This window comes from Oncorhynchus mykiss, unplaced genomic scaffold (assembly GCF_013265735.2).
Source record: "Oncorhynchus mykiss isolate Arlee unplaced genomic scaffold, USDA_OmykA_1.1 un_scaffold_87, whole genome shotgun sequence".
Lineage (NCBI taxonomy): Eukaryota > Metazoa > Chordata > Actinopteri > Salmoniformes > Salmonidae > Oncorhynchus > Oncorhynchus mykiss.
In genome coordinates, this window is record NW_023493659.1 from 480,001 (window position 1) to 497,947 (window position 17,947).

At 42.9% G+C, this 17,947-nt stretch overlaps 1 protein-coding gene across 1 annotated transcript in view; it reads right to left on the reverse strand.

Annotated features, from left to right (window-relative positions):
• LOC110515075 (annexin A5) overlaps positions 1–17,139 on the reverse strand; it is a 22,723-nt gene extending 5,584 nt beyond the window's left edge. Inside the window, exons 1-8 of the mRNA XM_036971973.1 lie at positions 17,013–17,139; positions 10,844–10,891; positions 6,404–6,488; positions 6,219–6,313; positions 2,356–2,469; positions 2,181–2,271; positions 2,018–2,097; positions 1,452–1,502 (exon numbers count right to left, since the gene is read on the reverse strand). Coding sequence (XP_036827868.1) covers positions 1,452–1,502; positions 2,018–2,097; positions 2,181–2,271; positions 2,356–2,469; positions 6,219–6,313; positions 6,404–6,488; positions 10,844–10,846 — 519 coding nt within the window. The 5' untranslated portion in view covers positions 10,847–10,891; positions 17,013–17,139. The remainder of the gene's footprint in view (positions 1–1,451; positions 1,503–2,017; positions 2,098–2,180; positions 2,272–2,355; positions 2,470–6,218; positions 6,314–6,403; positions 6,489–10,843; positions 10,892–17,012) is intronic.
• Between the last annotated feature and the right edge of the window lie 808 nt (positions 17,140–17,947).

Below are 17,947 nucleotides of genomic sequence, written 5' to 3' on the forward strand. Positions count from 1 at the left end.
TGGAGGATAAATACATTGACTTTACATTGGAGGATAAATACATTGACTTTACATTGAGGATAAATACATTGACTTTACATTGGAGGATAAATACATTGGAGGATAAATACATTGACTTTACATTGAGGTTAAATACATTGACTTTACATTGAGGATAAATACATTGACTTTACATTGGAGGATAAATACATTGGAGGATAAATACATTGACTTTACATTGAGGATAAATACATTGACTTTACATTGAGGATAAATACATTGACTTTACATTGGAGGATAAATACATTGACTTTACATTGAGGTTAAATACATTGACTTTACATTGGAGGATAAATACATTGGAGGATAAATACATTGACTTTACATTGAGGTTAAATACATTGACTTTACATTGGAGGATAAATACATTGACTTTACATTGAGGTTAAATACATTGACTTTACATTGAGGATAAATACATTGACTTTACATTGGAGGATAAATACATTGACTTTACATTGAGGTTAAATACATTGACTTTACATTGGAGGATAAATACATTGGAGGATAAATACATTGACTTTACATTGAGGTTAAATACATTGACTTTACATTGGAGGATAAATACATTGACTTTACATTGAGGTTAAATACATTGACTTTACATTGAGGATAAATACATTGACTTTACATTGGAGGATAAATACATTGGAGGATAAATACATTGACTTTACATTGAGGTTAAATACATTGACTTTACATTGGAGGATAAATACATTGACTTTACATTGAGGTTAAATACATTGACTTTACATTGAGGATAAATACATTGACTTTACATTGGAGGATAAATACATTGACTTTACATTGGAGGATAAATACATTGACTTCACATTGGAGGATAAATACATTGACTTTACATTGAGGATAAATACATTGACTTCACATTGAGGATAAATACATTGACTTTACATTGGAGGATAAATACATTGGAGGATAAATACATTGGAGGATAAATACATTGACTTTACATTGAGGATAAATACATTGTTGCTTAACTGAAACAGACTTGACTTTGTAGTTGACTTGATTTGACTTGATTTGACTTGATTTGGGGAGTTTTAGTTTGATTCTGTATATCACCACCTGTTGTAAATACACATAATTCTGTACATGACAGTCCTTCAAATTGATTAACTGTCAATCACCGTATTCTTATCGGCAGACTCAGCAGCCTTGGTTTCTCAAATGACTGCCTCGCCTGGTTCACCAACTACTTCTCAGATAGAGTTCAGTGTGTCTAATCGGAGGGCCTGTTGTCTGGACCTCTGACAGTCTCTATGGGGGTGCCACAGGGTTCAATTCTCGGGCTGACTCTTTTCTCTGTGTGGGGAGTGTTTTACTGAGCAGTAAATCTACACACGTGATTCTCAAACTAACTCTCTCTGTCACACACACTCACTCTCTCTTACCTGTGCGTCAGCCTCTATGTTCCCCTCCTGTACCCCCTGCTGTCTGCTGGCCTGAGAGGAGAAAGAGCACATCTATCAGATCTATGTCCCACACATCTATATCTGTCAGATCTATGTCCCACACATCTATATCTGTCATATCTATGTGCCATACCGGAAGGTTGCAAGTTCAAATCCCCGAGCTGACAAGGTACAAATCTGTCGTTCTGCCACTGAACAAGCAGTTAGCCCACTGTTCCTAGGCCGTCATTGAAAATAAGAATTTGTTCTTAACTGACTTGCCAAGTCAAATAAAGGTAAAAAAAAATTGAACTGCAGGTTACTACCTCATGAAGCTGGTTGAGAGAATGCCAAGAGTGTGCAAAACTGTCTTCAAGGCACTTTTTTGGTTACTACATGATTCCATATGTGTTATGAGTTCTGATTTCTTCACTATTATTCTACAATGTAAAAAATAAATAAAAACCCTGGAATGAGTAGGTGTCCAAACTTTTGGCTCGTACAGATCTCTGTCCCACACATCTATATATACCAGATCTATGTTCCCCTGACCTCTGACCCCTCACCTGTAGCAGGATGACCAGCAGTCTCCTGAAGTGACCTGACGTGTCTCCTGTTACATCCTCCTCCAGGTTCTTATTAAACTCTGGAACACACACACAATCAGTGAGTCAGTGTGTGTGTGTGTGTGTGTGTGTGTGTGTGTGTGTGTGTGTATCTGTGTGTTACCCTGGCGGTAGGCAGCAGTGATGTCCTTAATCTGCTGGGCCGTTCTAGAAGACAGGATCTCAATCAGCACCTTCTCATCGGTCCCCGCCCCCTACACCGTGACATCAACACACAGTCACTATGACATCACACCGTCACTCACAGGATATGACATCACTAGTCCTGGGTAAAATACCTTGATGGCGTTCCGTAGTGATGTCACATCATAGAGGATGGGCGGAGTCATTAGAGCCACTACCAGAGTCTCAAACTTTCCCCCCAGTTCACCCTGCAGATCACCTACCAGGTCCTGGAGAGAGGAGGGAGGGAGGGAGGGAGAGAGAGAGAGAGGGGGGGGGGGGGGGGGGGAGAAGAGAGGAGGGAGGGAGGGAGGGAGGGAGGGAGGGAGGGAGGGAGAGAGAGAGAGAGGAGGAGGACGAGAGGAGGGAGAGAGAGAGAGAGAGAGAGAGAGGAGAGAGAGAGGAGGATATATGGAGGGAGGATTGCGTTATGGTTGTGGTTGTAGATTACATTAGATGAGTTTAATAGTCGCATGCACAGGGTCACAGATGTCATTACAGGGTACAGTGACATTCTAATGGTCTAAGCTCCTACAGGTCAAAAACAGACAAGGGAATGAGACAATAACAACAATAACAATAACAACAATAACAATATTAATAATAACAATAACAATATTAATAATAATAATAACAATAGTAATAATATTAATAATAATAATATTAATAATAATAATAATAACAATATTAATAATAATAATAACAATAGTAATAATATTAATAATAATAATATTAATAATAATAATAACAATAGTAATAATAACAATAGTAATAATATTAATAATAACAATAATAATAATAATATTAATAATAACAGTAATAATAATATTAATAATAATAACAATAGTAATAATAATAATAACAATAATAATAATAATAATAATAATAACAACAATAGTAATAATATTAACAATAACAATCATATTAATAATAACAACAATAGTAATAATATTAATAACAATAATAACAATAACAATAATAACAATGTGTTATGGATGTGTTGTGGTTGTGTTGTGGATGTGTTTAGGGATGTGTTATGGTTGTGTTGTGGATGTGTTGTGGATGTGTTTAGGGATGTGTTGTGGATGTGTTCTGGTTGTGTTATGGTTGTGTTAGGGATGTGTTATGGTTGTGTTATGGTTGTGTTAGGGATGTGTTATGGTTGTGTTAGGGATGTGTTACGGTTGTGTTAGGGATGTGTTAGGGATGTGTTAGGGATGTGTTATGGTTGTGTTATGGTTGTGTTTAGGAATGTGTTTAGGGATGTGTTGTGGTTGTGTTATGGTTGTGTTTAGGGATGTGTTATGGTTGCGTTATGGTTGTGTTTAGGGATGTGTTATGGTTGTTTATGGTTGTGTTGTGGATGTGTTTAGGGATGTGTTATGGTTGTGTTATGGATGTGTTATGGTTGTGTTTAGGGATGTGTTATGGTTGTGTTATGGTTGTGTTATGGTTGTGTTTAGGGATGTGTTATGGTTGTTTATGGTTGTGTTGTGGTTGTATTGTGGTTGTATTGTGGTTGTGGTTGTATTGTGGTTGTGGTTGTATTGTGGTTGTATTGTGGTTGTGGTTGTATTGTGGTTGTATTGTGGTTGTATTGTGGTTGTATTGTGGTTGTGGTTGTATTGTGGTTGTATTGTGGTTGTAGTTGTATTGTGGTTGTATTGTGGTTGTGGTTGTATTGTGGTTGTATGATGGTTGTGGTTGTATTGTGGTTGTGGTTGTATTGTGGTTGTGGTTGTGTTGTGGTTGTGTTGTGGTTGTATTGTGGTTGTATTGTGGTTGTGGTTGTATTGTGGTTGTACTGTGGTTGTGGTTGTATTGTGGTTGTACTGTGGTTGTATTGTGGTTGTGGTTGTATTGTGGTTGTATTGTGGTTGTATTGTGGTTGCGGTTGTATTGTGGTTGTATTGTGGTTGTGGTTGTGTTGTGGTTGTGTTGTGGTTGTATTGTGGTTGTGGTTGTATTGTGGTTGTACTGTGGTTGTGGTTGTATTGTGGTTGTACTGTGGTTGTATTGTGGTTGTGGTTGTATTGTGGTTGCGGTTGTATTGTGGTTGTATTGTGGTTGTATTTTGGTTGTATTGTGGTTGTGGTTGTGTTGTGGTTGTATTGTGGTTGTGGTTGTATTGTGGTTGTACTGTGGTTGTGGTTGTATTGTGGTTGTGGTTGTATTGTGGTTGTATGATGGTTGTGGTTGTGGTTGTATTGTGGTTGTGGTTGTATTGTGGTTGTGGTTGTATTGTGGTTGTGGTTGTATTGTGGTTGTGGTTGTATTGTGGTTGTATGATGGTTGTGGTTGTGGTTGTACTGTGGTTGTATTGTGGTTGTGGTTGTATTGTGGTTGTATTGTGGTTGTGGTTGTATTGTGGTTGTACTGTGGTTGTGGTTGTATTGTGGTTGTACTGTGGTTGTATTGTGGTTGTGGTTGTATTGTGGTTGTATTGTGGTTGTGGTTGTATTGTGGTTGTATTGTGGTTGTGGTTGTATTGTGGTTGTACTGTGGTTGTGGTTGTATTGTGGTTGTACTGTGGTTGTATTGTGGTTGTGGTTGTATTGTGGTTGTATTGTGGTTGCGGTTGTATTGTGGTTGTATTGTGGTTGTATTGTGGTTGTGGTTGTGTTGTGGTTGTGTTGTGGTTGTATTGTGGTTGTGGTTGTATTGTGGTTGTACTGTGGTTGTGGTTGTATTGTGGTTGTACTGTGGTTGTATTGTGGTTGTGGTTGTATTGTGGTTGCGGTTGTATTGTGGTTGTATTGTGGTTGTATTTTGGTTGTATTGTGGTTGTGGTTGTGTTGTGGTTGTATTGTGGTTGTGGTTGTATTGTGGTTGTACTGTGGTTGTGGTTGTATTGTGGTTGTGGTTGTATTGTGGTTGTGGTTGTATTGTGGTTGTGGTTGTATTGTGGTTGTATGATGGTTGTGGTTGTGGTTGTACTGTGGTTGTATTGTGGTTGTGGTTGTATTGTGGTTGTATTGTGGTTGTGGTTGTATTGTGGTTGTATTGTGGTTGTAGTTGTATTGTGGTTGTATTGTGGTTGTGGTTGTATTGTGGTTGTATGATGGTTGTGGTTGTATTGTGGTTGTATTGTGGTTGTATTGTGGTTGTGGTTGTATTGTGGTTGTAGTTGTATTGTGGTTGTATTGTGGTTGTGTTTGTATTGTGGTTGTGGTTGTATTGTGGTTGTATTGTGGTTGTATTGTGGTTGTGGTTGTATTGTGGTTGTGTTTGTATTGTGGTTGTGGTTGTATTGTGGTTGTATTGTGGTTGTATTGTGGTTGTGGTTGTATTGTGGTTGTAGTTGTATTGTGGTTGTATTGTGGTTGTGGTTGTATTGTGGTTATATTGTGGTTGTGTTTGTATTGTGGTTATATTGTGGTTGTGTTGTGGTTGTAGTTGTATTGTGGTTGTGGTTGTATTGTGGTTGTGTTTGTATTGTGGTTGTATTGTGGTTGTGGTTGTATTGTGGTTGTATTGTGGTTGTGTTGTGGTTGTAGTTGTATTGTGGTTGTGGTTGTATTGTGGTTGTGTTTGTATTGTGGTTATATTGTGGTTGTGGTTGTATTGTGGTTGTATTGTGGTTGTGTTGTGGTTGTGTTGTGGTTGTGTTGTGGTTATATTGTGGTTGTTGTTGTATTGTGGTTGTATTGTGGTTGTGGTTGTATTGTGGTTATATTGTGGTTGTGTTTGTATTGTGGTTATATTGTGGTTGTGTTGTGGTTGTATTGTGGTTGTGGTTGTATTGTGGTTGTGTTTGTATTGTGGTTGTATTGTGGTTGTGGTTGTATTGTGGTTATATTGTGGTTGTGGTTGTATTGTGGTTATATTGTGGTTGTGGTTGTATTGTGGTTGTGTTTGTATTGTGGTTATATTGTGGTTGTGGTTGTATTGTGGTTGTGTTGTGGTTGTATTGTGGTTATATTGTGGTTGTAGTTGTATTGTGGTTGTATTGTGGTTGTGGTTGTGGTTGTGTTCTGACCTTGCCATGCAGGGTCTTGTATGCAGCTTTGATCTGCTGTCTCTGGCTGTTGCTACGAGACGTCAACAACTTCATGATGGAATCCTCATCGGTTCCTATGGTAACAACAAACACCATAGTCAAATCTTTGGTGCCATGGTTACTCCCTCACTTTGCATCACTTTCAGACCACACACACCACTGACCCAGTCCCTTCATGGCCTTGTAGAGGGTCTCTGCATCTTGGTTGGCGTTGAAGTTTCCACTGGCTCTCACACTGCCTCGACCAGCCTATCAGAGAACAGACACATAGGAGGACTGTGGGTAATGTAGTTCAGGGTAGACCAGAGGAGGACTGTGGGTAATGTAGTTCAGGGTAGACCAGAGAGGACAGTAGGTAAAGTAGTTCAGGGTAGACCAGAGAGGACTGTGGGTAAAGTAGTTAAGGGTAGACCAGAGAGGACTGTAGGTAATGTAGTTCAGGGTAGACCAGAGAGGACTGTAGGTAATGTAGTTCAAGGTAGACCAGAGAGGACTGTGGGTAAAGTAGTTCAGGGAAGACCAGAGAGGACTGTAGGTAATGTAGTCCAGAGAGGACTGTGGGTAAAGTAGTTCCGGGTAGACCAGAGAGGACTGTGGGTAATGTAGTCCAGGGTAGAGCAGAGAGGACTGTGGGTACAGTAGTCTACTAATGTAATGAACCTGTTGACAGTATAAAGTGGTGTAGTTCCAGTCTACTACTGTAATGAACCTGTTGACAGTATAAAGTGGTGTAGTCCCAGTCTACTAATGTAATGAACCTGTTGACAGTATAAAGTGGTGTAGTCCCAGTCTACTACTGTAATGAACCTGTTGACAGTATAAAGTGGTGTAGTCCCAGTCTACTAATGTAATGAACCTGTTGACAGTATAGAGTGGTGTAGTCCCAGTCTACTAATGTAATGAACCTGTTGATAAAGTGGTGTAGTCCCAGTCTACTAATGTAATGAACCTGTTGACAGTATAAAGTGGTGTAGTTCCAGTCTACTAATGTAATGAACCTGTTGACAGTATAAAGTGGTGTAGTCCCAGTCTACTAATGTAATGAACCTGTTGATAAAGTGGTGTAGTCCCAGTCTACTAATGTAATGAACCTGTTGACAGTATAAAGTGGTGTAGTCCCAGTCTACTAATGTAATGAACCTGTTGACAGTATTAAGTGGTGTAGTCCCAGTCTACTAATGTAATGAACCTGCTGACAGTATAAAGTGGTGTAGTCCCAGTCTACTAATGTAATGAACCTGTTGACAGTATAAAGTGGTGTAGTCCCAGTCTACTAATGTAATGAACCTGTTGACAGTATAAAGTGGTGTAGTCCCAGTCTACTAATGTAATGAACCTGTTGACAGTATAAAGTGGTGTAGTCCCAGTCTACTAATGTAATGAACCTGTTGACAGTATAAAGTGGTGTAGTCCCAGTCTACTAATGTAATGAACCTGTTGACAGTATAAAGTAGTGTAGTCCCAGTCTACTAATGTAATGAACCTGTTGACAGTATAAAGTGGTGTAGTCCCAGTCTACTAATGTAATGAACCTGTTGATAAAATGGTGTAGTCCCAGTCTACTAATGTAATGAACCTGTTGATAAAGTGGTGTAGTCCCAGTCTACTAATGTAATGAACCTGTTGACAGTATAAAGTGGTGTAGTCCCAGTCTACTAATGAAATGAACCCGTTGACAGTATAAAGTGGTGTAGTCCCAGTCTACTAATGTAATGAACCTGTTGATAGTATAAAGTGGTGTAGTCCCAGTCTACTAATGTAATGAACCTGTTGACAGTATAAAGTGGTGTAGTCCCAGTCTACTAATGTAATGAACCTGTTGACAGTATAAAGTGGTGTAGTCCCAGTCTACTAATGTAATGAACCTGTTGACAGTATAAAGTGGTGTAGTCCCAGTCTACTAATGTAATTAACCTGTTGACAGTATAAAGTGGTGTAGTCCCAGTCTACACTACGTATCGATGTGGCAGGAAGCGTCTGTCAGAGATCTGATTAATGACATCAGTAAACACACTATCTACTGTTTACTCAAACTATCAGTGTCCGGTTTACAACTTCTCCCTCCCCCGCTCTTTGTGTGTGTGTGTGTGTGTGTGTGTGTGTGTGCGTGTGGTGTGTGTGTGTGTGCGTGTGGTGTGTGTGTGTGTGAGAGAGAGTTTATCTATTTCACTTGCTTTGGCGATGTAAACATGTGTTCCCATGCCAATAAAGACCCTTGAATTGAATTGAGAGGGAGGGAGGGAGGGAGGGAGAGAGAGAGAGAGAGAGAGAGCAGAAGAGAGGGGGGAGAGAGAGAGGAGGAAGAGAGGGAGGGGGAGGAGCGAGAGAGGAGGAAGAGAGGGAGGGGGAGGAGCGAGAGAGGAGGAAGAGGGAGGGGGAGGAGCGAGAGAGGAGGAAGAGAGGGAGGGGGAGGAGCGAGAGAGGAGGAAGAGAGGGAAGGGGAGGAGAGAGAGAGAGAGAGAGAGAAGGAAGAGAGAGAGAGAGAGAGAGAGGAGGAAGAGAGAGAGAGAGAGGAGGCAGAGCCCCACCCTGTCTGAAGAAAGGCCCACACACATGACTCATACTGACTTCCCCAAATACAGCCCCTCTTCTCCACACACACAGAGACACTGTGGTTTTCTAGAAATGAAGAGGGCTGGTTTTCATTAGAAGGCCTCCAACTGTCTGTAGCAGTGTGCTTTTCTAGAAACTAGAGTTGTCTTTCATCAGAAGCATTACAAAATATTTGTGAGAAAATCATCAGAAGAGTTGAAATGCACTGGGAACCCACATTGACTGGGATGGGAACCCACATTGACTGGGATGGGAACCCACATTGACTGGGATGGGAACCCACATTGACTTGGACTTAACTGGGATGGGAACCCACATTGACTTGGACTTAAATGGGATGGGAACCCACATTGACTTGGACTTAACTGGGATGGGAACCCACATTGACTTGGACTTAACTGGGATGGGAACCCACATTGACTTGGACTTAACTGGGATGGGAACCCACATTGACTTGGACTTAACTGGGATGGGAACCCACATTGACTTGGACTTAACTGGGATGGGAACCCACATTGACTTGGACTTAACTGGGATGGGAACCCACATTGACTTGGACTTAACTGGGATGGGAACCCACATTGACTTGGACTTAACTGGGATGGGAACCCACATTGACTTGGACTTAACTGGGATGGGAACCCACATTGACTTGGATTTAACTGGGATGGGAACCCACATTGACTTGGACTTAACTGGGATGGGAACCCACATTGACTTGGACTTAACTGGGATGGGAACCCTACTGGTCTAGTGTAATAACCTACTGGTCTAGTGTAATAACCTATTGGTCTAGTGTAATAACCTATTGGTCTAGTGTAATAACCTATTGGTCTAGTGTAATAACCTACTGGTCCAGTGTAATAACCTACTGGTCTAGTGTAATAACATATTGGTTTAGTGTAATAACCTATTGGTCTAGTGTAATAACCTACTGGTCTAGTGTAATAACCTACTGGTCTAGTGTAATAACCTACTGGTCTAGTGTAATAACCTATTGTCTAGTGTAATAACCTACTGGTCTAGTGTAATAACCTACTGGTCTAGTGTAATAACCTACTGGTCTAGTGTAATAACCTACTGGTCTAGTGTAATAACCTATTCTATAATGATCTCCCTCAGTTCTACTGGTCTAGTGTAATAACCTACTGGTTTAGTGTAATAACCTATTGGTCCAGTGTAATAGCCTACTGGTATAGTGTAATAACCTACTGGTCTAGTGTAATAACCTACTGGTCTAGTGTAATAACCTACTGGTCTAGTGTAATAACCTATTCTATAATGATCTCCCTTCATTCTACTGGTCTAGTGTAATAACCTACTGGTCTAGTGTAATAACCTACTGGTCTAGTGTAATAACCTATTCTATAATGATCTCCCTCCATTCTACTGGTCTAGTGTAATAACCTACTGGTCTAGTGTAATAACCTATTGGTCTAGTGTAATAACCTACTGGTCTAGTGTAATAACCTATTCTATAATGATCTCCCTCCATTCTACTGGTCTAGTGTAATAACCTACTGGTCTAGTGTAATAACCTATTGGTCTAGTGTAATAACCTACTGGTCTAGTGTAATAACCTATTGGTCTAGTGTAATAACCTACTGATCTAGTGTAATAACCTACTGATCTAGTGTAATAACCTATTGGTCTAGTGTAATAACCTACTGGTCTAGTGTAATAACCTACTGGTCTAGTGTAATAACCTATTCTATAATGACCTCCCTCCATTCTACTGGTCTAGTGTAATAACCTACTGGTCTAGCGTAATAACCTACTGGTCTAGTGTAATAACCTACTCTATAATGACCTCCCTCCATTCTACCGGTCTATTGTTCTGTGTTGATATTGTCTATTGTTCTGTGTTGATATTGTCTATTGTTCTGTGTTCATGTTGTTTAGCTAATGATTATTTAATGACAGTCTCATGGGCTGTGCTGCTGATAGCGTGTCACATTACAGGGAGAAATGGAAAGTTGAACATCAGAATCCTCCAGGTGGGGGCAGGGAAACGTTCCACTGTAGAGGGGTCTTCAGGGAAGTCAACTTACCATTGTGGTAGATTGGTGACCGTTGGTTTGATTAGGAGGAGGAGGTGTCTGAAAAGAGAAACACACTTAGAATCACATCCCGACCAGCCAAACGCTTCAGAACGCAGTCAAAATGTGTTCCACTTTTAATGTCATGAAGAAATCACTGCATGTTTCCATTCATACAACAGTTATATAATATGTTATTCTGTTCTGCAACAGCCACAGCTCACCCACAGATCACCCACAGCTCACCCACAGCTCACCCATAGATCACCCACAGGTCACTCACAGCTCACCCATTGATCACCCACAGCTCACCCACAGCTCACTCACAGCTCACCCATAGATCACCCACAGCTCACCCACAGCTCACTCACAGCTCACCCATAGATCACCCACAGCTCACCCATAGATCACCCACAGCTCACCCACAGCTCACTCACAGCTCACCCACAGCTCACTCACAGCTCAACCACAGCTCACCCACAGATCTCTCACAGCTCACCCACAGCTCACTCACAGCTCACCCACAGCTCACCCACAGCTCACCCACAGCTCATTCACAGCTCACTCACAGCTCACCCACAGCTCACCCACAGGTCACTCACAGCTCACCCACAGCTCACTCACAGCTCACCCACAGCTCACCCACAGCTCACCCATAACTAGCTTCTTATCCACAGCTCACCCACAGCTCACCCACAGCTCACTCACAGATCACTCACAGCTCACCCACAGCTCACCCACAGCTCACTCACAGCTCACCCACAGCTCACCCACAGCTCACCCACAGCTCACCCACAGCTCCCCCACAGCTCACCCATAGCTCACCCATAACTAGCTTCTTATCCACAGCTTGCTTAACTGTCATCTAAACATTTTATCTGGGAAGCTTTTAGTGTCCCCATTGGTTTATACCACCTGTATTCTACTACAGACACCTTCATGCAGCCGCTACATTATGTCAGCTAAACATACTGATAAAAAACAAACAAATATATTTTAAACATTTTCCTTTAACTATCATTTTTAGAGCTTTGCTAAATGTTTGTTTTTATTTTTTATCAAAAATACTTTATTTAAATGTAATTTAAATCAAATCAAATTTTATTTGTCACATTCACATATTTAGCAGATGTTATTTTGGGTGTAGTGAAATCGCTGTTGCGCCTTCGTCACCACGCTGTCTGTGTGGGTGGACCATTTCAGTTTGTCAGTGATGTGTACACCGAGGAACTTAAAACTTTCCACCTTCTCCACTGCTGTCCCGTCGATGTGGATAGGGGGGTGCTCCCTCTGCTGTTTCCTGAAGTCCATGATCAGCTCCTTTATTTTGTTGACGTTGAGTGAGAGATTATTTTCCTGGAACCACACTCGAGGTCCCTCACCTCCTCCCTATAGGCTGTCTCGTCGTTGTTGGTAATCAAGCCTACTACTGTTGTGTCGTCTGCAAACTTGATGATTGAGTTGGAGGCGTGCATGGCCATGCAGTCATGGGTGAACAGGGAGTACAGGAGAGGGCTCAGAACGCACCCTTGTGGGGCCCCTTTGTTGAAGATCAGCGAAGTGGAGATGTTGTTTCCTACCTTCTCCACCTGGGGGGCGGCCCGTCAGGAAGTCCAGGACCCAGTTGCACATAGCGGGGTCAAGACCCAGGGTCTCGAACGTAATGATGAGCTTGGAGGGTACTATGGTGTTGAATGCTGAGCTATAGTCAATGAACAGCATTCTTACATAGGTATTCCTCTTGTCCAGATGGGATAGGGCAGTGTGCAGTGTGATGGCGATTGCATCGTCTGTGGACCTATTGGGGCGGTAGGCAAATTGAAGTGGGTCTAAGGTTTCAGGTAAGGTAGAGGACATATGATCTTTGACTAGCCTCTCTAAGCACTTCATGATGACAGAAGTGAGTACTACAGGACGATAGTCAATTATTTCAGTTACCTTTGCTTTCTTAGGTACAGGAACAAGTGGGGACAGCAGACTGGGACAGGGAGAGATTGAATATGTCCATAAACACACTCCAGCCAGCTGGTCTGCTCATGCTCTGAGGACGCGGCTAGGGATGCCGTCCTTGCGAGAGTTAACACGCTTAAATGTCTTACCCACGTCGGCCACGGAGAAGGAGAGCCCACAGGCCTTGTGTCCTTGAACCTGTAGAATTCCATTCATTCTTATGGAGACCTCCCAATGGCCAATACTTAGAATCTGTAGACCTCTCAATGACCAATACTTAGAATCTGTAGACCTCCCAATGGCCAATACTTAGAATCTGTAGACCTCTCAATGGCCAATACTTAGAATCTGTAGACCTCCCAATGGCCAATACTTAGAATCTGTAGACCTCTCAATGGCCAATACTTTGATCACATGATGTGTAAAGTTCATGGAGTCGACATCTAGGTGCAAGTCGGACATTTAGCCATATAATGCAACACACTTTGAAAGGCTGACCAATGACAGTCCCCGACTTGATAAAAGTGATCCGTTCGAACGCGCCCACTGGCTTACACACAGGTGTTCAGAGCTGGCTAGATGACAATGACAGTCACCGACTTGATAAAAGTGATCCGTTCGAACGCGCCCACTGGCTTACACATAGGTGTTCAGAGCTGGCTAGATGACAATGACAGTCACCGACTTGATAAAAGTGATCCGTTCGAACGCGCCCACTGGCTTACACACAGGTGTTCAGAGCTGGCTAGATGACAATGACAGTCACCGACTTGATAAAAGTGATCCGTTCGAACGCGCCCACTGGCTTACACACAGGTGTTCAGAGCTGGCTAGATGACAATGACAGTCACCGACTTGATAAAAGTGATCCGTTGGAACGCGCCCACTGGCTTACACACAGGCGTTCAGAGCTGGCTAGATGACAATGACAGTCCCCGACTTGATAAAAGTGATCCGTTGGAACGCGCCCACTGGCTTACACACAGGCGTTCAGAGCTGGCTAGATGACAATGACAGTCCCCGACTTGATAAAAGTGATCCGTTGGAACGCGCCCACTGGCTTACACACAGGCGTTCAGAGCTGGCTAGATGACAATGACAGTCCCCGACTTGATAAAAGTGATCCGTTGGAACGCGCCCACTGGCTTACACACAGGCGTTCAGAGCTGGCTAGATGACAATGACAGTCCCCGACTTGATAAAAGTGATCCGTTGGAACGCGCCCACTGGCTTACACACAGGCGTTCAGAGCTGGCTAGATGACAATGACAGTCCCCGACTTGATAAAAGTGATCCGTTGGAACGCGCCCACTGGCTTACACACAGGCGTTCAGAGCTGGCTAGATGACAATGACAGTCCCCGACTTGATAAAAGTGATCCGTTGGAACGCGCCCACTGGCTTACACACAGGCGTTCAGAGCTGGCTAGATACAGGGCATTCAGAAAGTATTCAGACCCCTTGTTACGTTACGGGCTTATTCTAAAATGGATTACATCATTTTTCACCCCTCATCAATCTACACACAATACCCCATAATGACAAAGCAAAAGCAAGTTTTTATAATTTTTTGGCAAATGTATTAAAAATAAAATACGGAAATATGACATTTACATAAGTATTCAGACCCAGCGATTACAGCCTCGAGTCTTCTTGGGTATGACGCTACAAGCTTGGCACACCTGTATTTGGGGAGTTTCTCCCATTCTTCTCTGTAGATCCTCTCAAGCTCTGTCAGGTTGGATGGGGAGCGTCGCTGCACAGCTATTTTCAGGTCTCTCCTGTGATGTTCGATCGGGTTCAAGTCCGTGCTCTGGCTGGGCCACTCAAGGACATTGAGACTTGTCCCGAAGCCACTTCTGCCTTGTCTTGGCTGTGTGCTTAGGGACGTTGTCCTGTTGGAAGGTGAACCTTCGTCCCAGTCTGAGGTCCTGAGCGTTCTGGAGCAGGTTTTCATCAAGGAACTCTCTGTACTTTGCTCCGTTCATCTTTGCCTCAATCCTGACTAGTCTCCCAGTCCCTGCCACTGAAAAACATCCCCACAGCATGATGCTGCTTCACCGTAGGGATGGTGCCAGGTTTCCTCCAGATGTGACACTTGGCATTCAGGCCAAAGAGTTCAATCTTGGTTTCATCAGACCAGAGAATCTTGTTTCTCATGGTCTGAGAGCCCTTTAGGTGCCTTTTAGCAAACTCCAAGCGGGCTGTCATGCCTTTTACTGAGGAGTGGCTTCCGTCTGGCCACTCTACCATAAAGGCATGTAGAGATGGTTGTCCTTCTGGAAGGTTTGTCACCTCCCTGACCAAGGCCCTTCTCCCCCTACTGCCTCTGGTCTGGAGGACTCACTAAACAGAGAACATCCCTGGTCATCCCTACTGCCTCTGATCTGGAGGACTCACTAAACAGAGAACATCCCTGGTCATCTCTACTGCCTCTGATCTGGAGGACTCACTAAACAGAGAACATCCCTACTGCCTCTGGTCTGGAGGACTCACTAAACAGAACATCCCTGGTCATCTACTGCCTCTGATCTGGAGGACTCACTAAACAGAGAACATCCCTGGTCATCCCTACTGCCTCTGATCTGGAGGACTCACTAAACAGAGAACATCCCTGGTCATCTCTACTGCCTCTGATCTGGAGGACTCACTAAACAGAGAACATCCCTACTGCCTCTGGTCTGGAGGACTCACTAAACAGAACATCCCTGGTCATCTACTGCCTCTGATCTGGAGGACTCACTAAACAGAGAACATCCCTGGTCATCCCTACTGCCTCTGATCTGGAGGACTCACTAAACAGAGAACATCCCTGGTCATCTCTACTGCCTCTGATCTGGAGGACTCACTAAACAGAGAACATCCCTACTGCCTCTGGTCTGGAGGACTCACTAAACAGAGAACATCCCTGGTCATCTCTACTGCCTCTGATCTGGAGGACTCACTAAACTGAGAACATCCCTGGTCATCTCTACTGCCTCTGATCTGGAGGACTCACTAAACAGAGAACATCCCTGGTCATCCCTACTGCCTCTGATCTGGCAGACTCACTAAACAGAGAACATCCCTGGTCATCTCTACTGCCTCTGATCTGGAGGACTCACTAAACAGAGAACATCCCTGGTCATCTCTACTGCCTCTGATCTGGAGGACTCACTAAACAGAGAACATCCCTGGTCATCTCTACTGCCTCTGATATGGAGGACTTACTAAACACAAATGTGTTGTTTGTAAATGATGTCTGAGTGTTGAACTGTGCCCCTGGCTATCTGTAAATGATGTCTGAGTGTTGAACTGTGCCCCTGGCTATCCGTAAATAATAAAAAATTATAAAAGTGTGCCGTCTGGTTCGCTTAATAAGGAATTTAAAAATATTCATACTTTTACATTTACATTTTATGCTTAAATATATTAAAAATCAAATACTTTTACTCAAGTAATGTTTTACTGGGTGACTTTCACTTGAGTCATTTTCTGTTCATTTATCTTTACTTTTAGTCAACTATGAGAATTCAGCCGTTTTTCCACCGCTGGGAGACACTATAGTCAATAGGGCTAAAGGTAGTTAGCGTCTCTGTTTGTTTTAGCCCAGGGGTTACCAATGTAATGTAATCAGCGGCCAATGTTTACTCTCTTAAAATGGGGTTATGACAGTCTATTACAAATCAGTCTGACAGTACCTCTGACAGGATTTTCAATCCTAAAGAAGTCTGGTTTGAAGTGACTGAAATGCATCCGAAATGTATTGGGGAGTTCAGAAGATTATCAGGAAATACGTTTGTCTGAACTTCTGTGTTGAAAAGATTCACAACGTCATTATCGACGATTTTATTTTCCCTCCAGTCTGATTGAGTGTCTGGTCTAGTCCACTCTGTTGTAGAAGACACATACTGTATGTGTTCCTGACAGTCTTGTCTTTCAGTGATGGGGACATGGGGTCAAAATATGTTGTCGTTTAAACTGTTCCGAAGATAGAGTCACATTCGTAGGAAGAAAACGGAAAACCGCTTTGGTTATTAAAACCCGAATGTTGCCTACCAGAGGTTATTGAAATAACTCCGGTTACAATGAACCAAGTTGAATTGTATTTATTTATCCCCTAATCTGATAGTATTCTGGTGTATCTCACCGCTCACAGAATAAACATCAACTGTCTGATTCAAAAGACTAACCACTTAAACAACTCATAAACCCACTGATGTTGTCGGTTAATAAGAGCGGTATAAACTTACCGGAGATCGAGTCTGCAACAGAGCTCAGTGAATGGAAAAGGAGAAAGAGAAAGAGAGAAGGGAGGCTGAGAAAGAGTGGAAAAACGAGTTCCCTGAGCGAGAGTCGGGACTCCACCCTTTATGACTAAACAACTCACCGCACAGCGACTCGTCAGACTGGCTGAAGCAAACGGTTAGCGAATGTGTTGATCCGAAACGGCTGTGATATGTTGTCTGACCGTAGTGCGCTTTAGGGACTGGCCGAGGAGTAGGGTTGATCCGAAACGGCTGTGATATGTTGTCTGGCTGTGTGATATGTTGTCTGACCGTAGTGCGCTTTAGGGACTGGCCGAGGAGTAGGGTTGATCCGAAACGGCTGTGATATGTTGTCTGACCGTAGTGCGCTTTAGGGACTGGCCGAGGAGTAGGGTTGATCCGAAACGGCTGTGATATGACCGTAGTGCGCTTTAGGGACTGGCCGAGGATTAGGGTTGATCCGAAAACCGTAGTGCGCTTTAGGGACTGGCCGAGGAGTAGGGTTGATCCGAAACGGCTGTGATATGTTGTCTGACTGTAGTGCGCTTTAGGGACTGGCCGAGGAGTAGGGTTGATCCGAAACTGCTGTGATATGTTGTCTGGCTGTGATATGTTGTCTGACCGTAGTGCGCTTTAGGGACTGGCCGAGGAGTAGGGTTGATCCGAAACCGCTGTCAAGCACCTGAGCTAACAGAGGCTTGCTTGTTAGCTACTTCCAGACACATAATGAGAGAACACCATTTTACTCACCCTAGCAAATCAAATCACATCACATTTTATTGGTCACATACAGTGGGGAGAACAAGTATTTGAGACACTACCGATTTTGCAGGTTTTCCTACTTACAATGCATGTAAAGGTCTGTAATTTGTATCATAGGTACACTTCAACTGTGAGAGACGGAATCTAAAACAAAGATC